Here is a 7,664-nt window from a genome sequence, read left to right as displayed (position 1 = left end):
CCAAAAGGTAGCGTACAATCTCAGACGATCCTTCTCTAGTATACTGAAAATCACGGGCAGTAAAACTCTGGATACCTTGATGTAATGTGAAATGCAGTCCAACCATCTTTATTGCAAAGCTGGAGACTGGCGCCAAAACTTATTAGCAACTTTATGGATTTCATATGATTTTTTGAACAGGCCAGCATCAATGGTGTCCTACATTATAAAAATTATAAAAAATATATATATAGAGTCTCTTAAGTAATATTGACAATTTTTGAAGGTATAAACAAGTTAATTAACATGGTCTCGGACCAAATTTTGCCAAAAATGTCAAGTAGAAAATTCTTCATTTTTATAACATTTTCTGATACATATAGATGTTCTTATGTTGTGTAGCAAGTTTGAGTTGATTCCGATCAAAACTGAATTTTTTACAAATTTTTAAAAGTTACTCAAAAATTGGGTGAAAGTCTCTGTCCTATTATAGTACAGGGTCTTGGGCCAAATTTTGGCAAAAATGACAAAGAGAGAATTCTTCATTTTTATAACTTTATCTGATGCATATACATGTACTCATGTTGTGTAGCAAGTTTGAGTTGATTCCGATCAAAACTGAATTTTTTACGAATTTTTAAAAGTTACTCAAAAATCGGGTCAAAGTCCCTGTACTATAGTACAGGGTCTCGGGAAAAATTTCATCAAAATTGAAATAGAGAGAATTCTTCATTTTTATAACTTTATCTGATGCATATACATGTACTTATGTTGTGTAGAAAGTTTGAGTTGATTTCGATCAAAATTGGATTTTTTACAAATTTTTAAAAGTTACTCAAAAATCGGGTCAAAGTCCCTGTACTATAGTACAGGGTCTCGGGAAAAATTTCATCAAAATTGAAATAGAGAGAATTCTCACTTTTTATGTTGTTACCTAATACACATACATGTAGTTATGTTGCATAGAAACTTTGAGCTGATTCCAATCAAAATTGAAATTCTTATTTATTTTCAAAGTTGGCATATTATAATTAATAATAATAATAATAATAATAGTTTACCAATCTCCTCTTTTAAGTGTGTCTACACAGCAGTTCCCTTCACTAATTAAATATTCAATACAGTCATTATGTCCGTTCTGTGCTGCATCATGCAACGGTGTCTTCCCCTCATTGTTAGTTACTTTGAGACTCAACCCATACCTCACATGGAGCTCTCTTAACAGTCCAACATGGCCATGTCTCGCTGATACATGTGTACATGTGTCGCCGTTACGATTAACGGCAGTGACTTGTGATGGTGAGCAGGTTAGTGGAAGAGCGCCATTTTCTATTATGTATTTATGTATTTCTGTCACTGCAAATAATGAAATTAAAAATTATTACAATTAAAGTGAGATTTACTTTTTATTTTTGATTGATACAGCACGCCCACGCATTTGAGCCCCTCCCACGATAAAAACCAGCTCCACCCTATTGAAAGTTTTCTATTGATAGAGGCGCGGTTTTTGTAGTTCACTCTTTTTGTAGTAGCAGGACAATCAAATCAAATGTCTCTTCAAAAGATATTGGTGGCTGTGTTTTTAGTGTTTTTCGGTTGCTGTAGTAGTGTAGTACTGCTGGAACTACTCATCAAGTAAGGGACACATTTTATTTTTAAAATTATATTTAATTTTAGAGTTTTTAAAAAAATATATAGTACACTGACATTGTCTGCTATAAAAAATATTTTGTCTTTCCTAGATATGACACGGGGTCTGGTAATATTATAACCTTCTCCCAGTTCCTATTTATTGCTGTCGAGGGATTATTTGTTCATTCAAAATTCTTTACAGTCAATAGGGCGATTCCGCTCAGGTATATGAATTTTGTGAGCTGCAAAATAAGTTTTATTGATGCAATTTATTTATTTTGTTTAAAGGCAGTACTTGATGATGGTTACGGTGTTTTTCTCTGTCAGTGTAATTAATAATTATGCACTTAATTTCAACATACCTCTCCCATTGCATATGATATTCAGATCAGTAAGTTAATGTAATAATAATAATGATGTTAATTAATAATATTAGGGGTCACTGTTGGCAAATATGGTATTAGGAATTATCATTATGAAGAAGAAGTAAGACTCTCTTTTTGATACACACACATTGTGTAGTATTTTGTATTTTATAAATGTTGCATTTTGTTAATTTTTTGTAGATATCCATTGTCAAAGTATGTTGCAGTCGCAATGATAAGTATAGGAATTGTTATAGCAACACTGGCCTCCACTGATACTGTAAAACAGGTAAAAAAACAAATTCCATTAGACCTTTTTGTAACTATAGTGCAATGTCATAAAAATGGAGAATTCTCTCCTAGCCATTTATGACGAAGCACCCTGTACTATAGTGCAGGATCTTTGGCCAAATTATAAGCAACTAAATAAGTTTGTAAAAATTCTGGTTTAGATTGTAATTAGCTCAAACTTTTAATGGAATTATATATTATTTATTTATTTGTTTGTTTTAGGAGAAAGTTCTTGAAGTAGTTGAAAAGGATGATTTGGTGGTTGAGATTGAAGATGATATTGATTATGTTCAAGATGATTCTGATTTTATGAACATTGTTTGGATGACAATAGGCAAGAGTGTATTACAATCATCATACATTAGTTCATTATGTGTGTAGGCGTATTGATGCTCTCATTCGCATTATTCATGTCAGCAGCAATGGGTATATTCCAGGTAAGAAATATCTTTGAATTATTTATTGTTTAAATTCTAAAAAAATTAAGTTGTAATTTTGTTTTTGACACCTTGTTAACACCTAGAGGTGCAAACAGAGGTGTGAACAAGCTTGTAAAATTAATTTCCTGCTTGCCTCATTTATTCATTGCAAGACTACATAAGCAATTATTATGATTATTTTTACTTCTAGGAAATAATGTATAAGAAATATGGAAAGCATCCAAAAGAGGCCATGTTCTATTCAGTTAGCTTGTATTGATTCTCTTTCATTAAACCCTTCTCTCACTCTCTCTCTTTTCTTAACAGCATGCATTACCATTGCCTGGGTTCCTCATATTTTATTCTGATCTTTATAAAAGAGTTGAGCTTTTTAATGCATCAGGTAAAGACCACAATAGCATATCACTAACTCTCTGCTTCTCTCTCTCTCTAGATCCAGTAAATATTGGTATCATGATAATCCCAATTATGTGGATTTATCTCTTCCTTAATGCATTCTCACAGTATCCATACCACTAAATTAATTCAGTTTCTCTCTAAACTATATTATATTTATAATCTGCAGCATGTCTCTAGCATTTAAGTATTATATAAATATTAGAATTACTTTCCCTGACTATTATTTTACAGGTATATGTGTATTTCTGGTGTATTCGTTCTTACAACTGAGTGTCCTTCACTGGTGGTTACATTAATCATTACGCTAAGGAAATTTGTGTCCCTCTTGTTTTCTATCCTTTACTTTCAGAACCCGTTCACAACCCTCCATTGGATTGGGACTGCATTGGTTTTTAGTGGGACCTTACTCTTCACTGGTTTCATTCAGCAAGTACTGAGTTATTTTTTCTCAAAGGAAAAAGCTGAATAGCTCCAATTGCATTTACTGACATTTATTATTTATTATATATGTATACAATACACTGTAATTTCTCAATTGACAGTAATACTAACAATAATTACGATATTAAATAATAAACCTCAGTTTATATGCTATTAACTTATTTCTCTATGTCAATCATGATGATTGTTAAAACTATAATTTGTTGACTTCATTTTATAAGTTGGGTACACTATTATAATGGGCAGCTAACAAAATAATAGATTCACAATTGAAGAACACAAACATACAATTATATAATAACGACAATAATAATATAATTTCTACAGATAATGCAGTAAATATGTTGACTAGAGTGACTATGTTAAATATTCAATTCCAGCTTTTGCTTTTTCCATCTCGTGTAGAAACGAATAAAATTGAGGAAGAGTTAGTTCTGCGAGAGAAAGAGAGAGAAAAACACATTTTTAGCTCACTTAGCATGCTTTGTGAGAGCCACTGTGTGTGGATAGTGTGTGCTTATTTAATATTCACCCATAAATACTTCTTCTGTTTTGATGCCTTTGTCTAGCACAAGTTTTAACTAAAAGTAAATAAGATGTATGATTATTGTTGATTTGAAGTTTTATCATTTTTACCTGAAGATACGTATTGCCCACTTTTTTCATCTCACTATCAGCTGCAGTCACTATAAATAATTACACCATTAGATCACATGTGAGACTGTGAGAGTCACATGATAGTCACATGACTCACCTCCAAACCTCCACTCCATGTCCACCAACTGATTGACAGTGAGGGACTGGCCCACGGCAATCTTTGAAAACGTTCCAAGGTTTGTTTTCCACTGAGCTGCAACCCAGGACCCCTTCTCTTCAGATAATCCTGGAACCCCCAACGAATTGAAATAATAATTAAACACTCTTCCTTCTTTCTTTCCCTCACCTAATTGAAGTAGATCTTCCTTGAGTTGAGTAGGAGGCAAATTCCTCTTGAGAGCTGCTTTGAAAAAGTAATAATCAGTCAAGAAAAATTACAATAAAAAAATAAAAGAGTAATTAATTAAAGTGTGTGTGGGTGGATATAACTAGGACGGTCTTGATGAGGTTTTTCAATGCTCCACTGCCAAGGCCATTGTCTGAGGCAAACTTTTCCAAATTACTAATGAACTGAGAAGACTAGAGAGAGAAAGAATGGAGGGAGAGAGAGAGAAAAGTGTCATTGCAAGTTTTTTCTTTTACTGTTTGTGGTGATGCCAGGAATTCAAAAACCAGCACCATGAGAGTCTGAAACTTCTAATGGAGGAAGGAGAGACGCTAATGGATTGTTTTAGCTGCCATTACCTCGTCTTGTAGCTTGTTTAAGTTGCCAAAGTCAGTATAAAACTGATCCTCTACTGCCTCTCCTGAGAAGTGAAGCGCCATTTTAAAAGTGGGCGTGGCAATATAATGTGTGGAACTGAGCTTTGCAGAAAATTAATTTAAAAAAAATTAATTCTTCTTTATTTAAAAAATAATTAATGAACGAAATAAAAATATTTCATTTATCACGGAATTCTAGATGTCTCTTGGACTTTCGCTCTTCTCCTCCTGATGACGTTTCAGGAGATCTCGGTCGCTTTAATTTTCCCGGAGTACCATAAGGTGTATTACCAACTCCACCTTCACTCTCGCACTACAATCCACACAGTGTTATGATGCATATAATACAATGTCTTACTGTGTATTTTTTATTGTCACACCATTTAGCAAAACACCTACAGCAAGCAAGAGCTCAACATAGTAGTCAATATAGTCTTACCCAATTGCAATTTCTCTCTTTTTTTTGTTGCATTCGTCCTCACAGTACAAGAAAATTTGTATTTCCTCGTAAGCCTTTGGAAACATGGCTGATACCTGCTCACCTACCATACGAATGGCCTCGTCCGGTTTATCTTTTCTGAAAAACCACATCTTTTGAAATGGATCGTCACTATTATCCTTCATACAGTAGTCAAATTTTACAACCTATAATTAAAATTAAAACAATGCAAACAAAAAAGCTAATTCTCAGTCATAAAAATTGAAGCTAACTGCAATGCGAATGTCTGATTCTTCCAGTGTAAGGTTTTCTGGTTTATACTTCAAAATTTCCTTTCTAACCACCTAATGAGAATGATACATGTAGCAATTAATGTAAGCATTTTGACCTCCTCAGCTGGTTTTCCATCACTTGGTTTCACGATAGCCCGACCTAAATAATTATAATGCCTCCTCGTATGCAACTTGTGAATAATTTTTTGAGCCTACAAAGATAAAAAAATGAGTACTGTATAGCAAAGAAAATAATTAATGCATACCTCTTCAAGCCAGGGTTTCTTTGGTAGCATCATAATAGTCTGAAAAACAGAATCTGTCAATAAAGTATATGCAGTCATATCTTTTATAGCCTCAGAAATTGTGAAACTAATATAAAGTAGTATCATTAAAATGATAGTAAAAAAATACTTTTACCAAGCATCCTTTCCAGGTATAGTAAAATTCTCATTATCTATTGCTTTTAATGCTTCACTGATCCTATTATTAACAGTATAAATGTAATTGTAATTGTAGCATCCTACTTACATCATTTCTACAGCAACTTTAGTCTTGTGCTGATATGCTCTTCTGTGCAAAGTGTATCTTGTGTGAAACATCTCATACAAATTGTGTGCTTCCTGTGATAAGATAAAGATAAAGGCAATAGACTAAAGAATCCTTCTTACTTTGTCTCTGCTGCAGATTTGCAAACGATCCCCATCAACTTTCATGACTTTAGCAAAGGCTATGTATCGCTTATAGTCAAAGTTGTTTGCAATCCCTAGACAATGGCAGTCTCTTGCAAAATAATCCCATTTGTCAACATCAATACCATATATTTCATTACTTATAATCTGTGTAAAATTGTAATAATCATAAATTAAAATTCCCTCACCTCATACAAAAAACTTTTATTTTTGTTTCGACCTTTACAAGGCCAGTTGCCATCAACAGGCTTTGGAGGTTTAATCAATTCTTTAATGAATATTAGATCATTCTCATGTAAATTGTTCTCTTTGAAAATTGGCCACAGATTGTTCTCCTTTATCAAATGATCTAACATGTCCTTTGAAGCATTTTCATGCTTTGATTTTTAAAAGAAATGATGTGAATGACACTCATTTTAGATCTACCTTCCAGCCACTCTTGATGAATTTCTGATCAAAAACGTGTGAAAAAGGTCCATGCCCCAGATCATGACAAAGACCAGCAATTTGCACACACAGAACATCTTCAGTACTTATATTAAGCTCTTGCTGTTTACTCTGGAGAGTTTTAACAAACTCTCCAGCTATATAGCAAACACTATAAAAAAGAACTCGGTAATAGATCTCATATCTAGACTTATCTCACCCAATGCTGTGCTCAAATCTGTTGTGTGAAGCTCCTGGAAACACATAGTAGCCGCCACCTATACAAGAATCATAAAAGAGTCTGGATTTATACATAAATTTGATACCTAGCTGTTTAATGTAACGAAGGCGCTGAAACTGAGGTGTATCAATGATGGAAACAAGCAGTGGATGTAGAGTAATGTGGCCATGAATCGGATCATTGAAAACCTAATAGAAAAAATCAAAATGCACTACTACGTGTATACATTACAGATCTACTTACTTTCCAATCTTTAGCTGTGCCTGCTTTCTCTAAACTAGTCCTAGGGGGAGAAGAGTTCCTGTCAGTCATTTTTTCTTACCTTCTCAGGGGCGCATTTAGGAAAATCAAAAAGGGATTCGAGGGCGCGCAAAGGGCGCCGCGCCGCGATTTAAGGCCTTTTCACACTGGCTTTCAAAGCGCTTTGTTGATACAGCTGAAATAATGCGCATTGATCGTGTTCACACTAGCAGCTGAATTATGTATCATTTTGTGTTCTTGTTGCCATTGGTTTACATTGATCGAAGCGCATCACTTCACATCAATCCACCTCTGGAGGTGAAGTGAGACTGATGCGCATCAATGCGCATTAATTGAAAACCACTCTAGTGTGAACACGATTAATGCGCATCAATGCGCATTACTTTGGCCAGTGTGAAAAGGCCTTTATAAGGCCTTTTCACACTGG

The 7,664-nt window shown here is 34.0% G+C and overlaps 4 protein-coding genes across 5 annotated transcripts in view; 1 reads left to right on the top strand and 3 right to left on the bottom strand.

Annotated features, from left to right (window-relative positions):
- The window catches only part of LOC100631727 (ankyrin repeat domain-containing protein 16-like), a 4,569-nt gene extending 3,046 nt beyond the window's left edge, over positions 1-1,523 (bottom strand). Inside the window, exons 1-4 of the mRNA XM_019999234.1 lie at positions 1,383-1,523; positions 1,041-1,335; positions 76-198; positions 2-35 (exon numbers count right to left, since the gene is read on the bottom strand). Coding sequence (XP_019854793.1) covers positions 2-35; positions 76-198; positions 1,041-1,335; position 1,383 — 453 coding nt within the window. The 5' untranslated portion in view covers positions 1,384-1,523. The remainder of the gene's footprint in view (position 1; positions 36-75; positions 199-1,040; positions 1,336-1,382) is intronic.
- Positions 1,505-3,746, top strand: LOC100631600 (UDP-xylose and UDP-N-acetylglucosamine transporter-like). 2 transcript variants are annotated; one of them, XM_020000246.1, is made up of 11 exons: positions 1,505-1,614; positions 1,722-1,835; positions 1,900-2,002; positions 2,048-2,097; positions 2,178-2,265; positions 2,490-2,601; positions 2,649-2,704; positions 2,898-2,951; positions 3,014-3,089; positions 3,141-3,210; positions 3,338-3,746. In XM_020000246.1, exons 1-11 carry the CDS (start codon positions 1,529-1,531, stop codon positions 3,573-3,575), a joined length of 1,047 nt encoding a protein of 348 aa, XP_019855805.1. In that variant the 5' UTR covers positions 1,505-1,528; the 3' UTR covers positions 3,576-3,746. The 2 variants fall into 2 exon arrangements, with proteins under 2 accessions (XP_019855805.1, XP_019855798.1); XM_020000239.1 differs by having other exon boundaries at positions 3,014-3,210.
- A 22-nt stretch (positions 3,747-3,768) lies between these two features.
- Positions 3,769-5,014, bottom strand: LOC100631471 (COMM domain-containing protein 7-like). The gene is made up of 8 exons (XM_020000274.1): positions 4,889-5,014; positions 4,787-4,840; positions 4,631-4,723; positions 4,491-4,557; positions 4,302-4,430; positions 4,184-4,233; positions 4,080-4,128; positions 3,769-3,981 (listed from the first exon to the last, which is right to left on the bottom strand). The coding sequence occupies exons 1-8, from the start codon at positions 4,967-4,969 to the stop codon at positions 3,905-3,907; spliced, it is 600 nt and encodes a 199-aa protein (XP_019855833.1). The 5' UTR covers positions 4,970-5,014; the 3' UTR covers positions 3,769-3,904.
- Positions 5,015-5,020: 6 nt separating this feature from the next.
- LOC100642125 (deoxynucleoside triphosphate triphosphohydrolase SAMHD1-like) lies at positions 5,021-7,358 on the bottom strand. Its single transcript, XM_003383018.3, has 14 exons — positions 7,220-7,358; positions 7,062-7,164; positions 6,956-7,013; positions 6,736-6,907; positions 6,498-6,686; positions 6,289-6,456; positions 6,149-6,240; positions 6,038-6,100; positions 5,884-5,989; positions 5,734-5,829; positions 5,618-5,689; positions 5,346-5,551; positions 5,265-5,301; positions 5,021-5,219 (listed from the first exon to the last, which is right to left on the bottom strand). Exons 1-14 carry the CDS (start codon positions 7,286-7,288, stop codon positions 5,085-5,087), a joined length of 1,566 nt encoding a protein of 521 aa, XP_003383066.1. The 5' UTR covers positions 7,289-7,358; the 3' UTR covers positions 5,021-5,084.
- Positions 7,359-7,664: the final 306 nt, after the last annotated feature.

The sequence above is a fragment of the Amphimedon queenslandica genome, unplaced genomic scaffold (genome assembly GCF_000090795.2).
Source record: "Amphimedon queenslandica unplaced genomic scaffold, v1.1 AMPQUscaffold_13516, whole genome shotgun sequence".
Lineage (NCBI taxonomy): Eukaryota > Metazoa > Porifera > Demospongiae > Haplosclerida > Niphatidae > Amphimedon > Amphimedon queenslandica.
This window is presented reverse-complemented; position numbering and strand designations above follow the sequence as displayed.

Coding starts and splice junctions, on each gene's coding strand:
- LOC100642125 (XM_003383018.3), bottom strand. CDS start 7,288: ATGACTGACAGGAACTCTTCTCCCCCTAGGACTAGTTTAGAGAAAGCA. Junction 7,165..7,219: donor GCACAGCTAAAGATTGGAAA/GTAAGTAGATCT, acceptor TTTTTCTATTAG/GTTTTCAATGATCCGATTCA. Junction 6,687..6,735: donor TCATCAAGAGTGGCTGGAAG/GTAGATCTAAAA, acceptor TAAAAATCAAAG/CATGAAAATGCTTCAAAGGA.
- LOC100631471 (XM_020000274.1), bottom strand. CDS start 4,969: ATGGCGCTTCACTTCTCAGGAGAGGCAGTAGAGGATCAGTTTTATACT. Junction 4,431..4,490: donor GGAAGATCTACTTCAATTAG/GTGAGGGAAAGA, acceptor TGGGGGTTCCAG/GATTATCTGAAGAGAAGGGG. Junction 4,234..4,301: donor CATGGAGTGGAGGTTTGGAG/GTGAGTCATGTG, acceptor AATTATTTATAG/TGACTGCAGCTGATAGTGAG.
- LOC100631600 (XM_020000239.1), top strand. CDS start 1,529: ATGTCTCTTCAAAAGATATTGGTGGCTGTGTTTTTAGTGTTTTTCGGT. Junction 1,836..1,899: donor AATAGGGCGATTCCGCTCAG/GTATATGAATTT, acceptor TTTTGTTTAAAG/GCAGTACTTGATGATGGTTA. Junction 2,003..2,047: donor TGCATATGATATTCAGATCA/GTAAGTTAATGT, acceptor TAATAATATTAG/GGGTCACTGTTGGCAAATAT.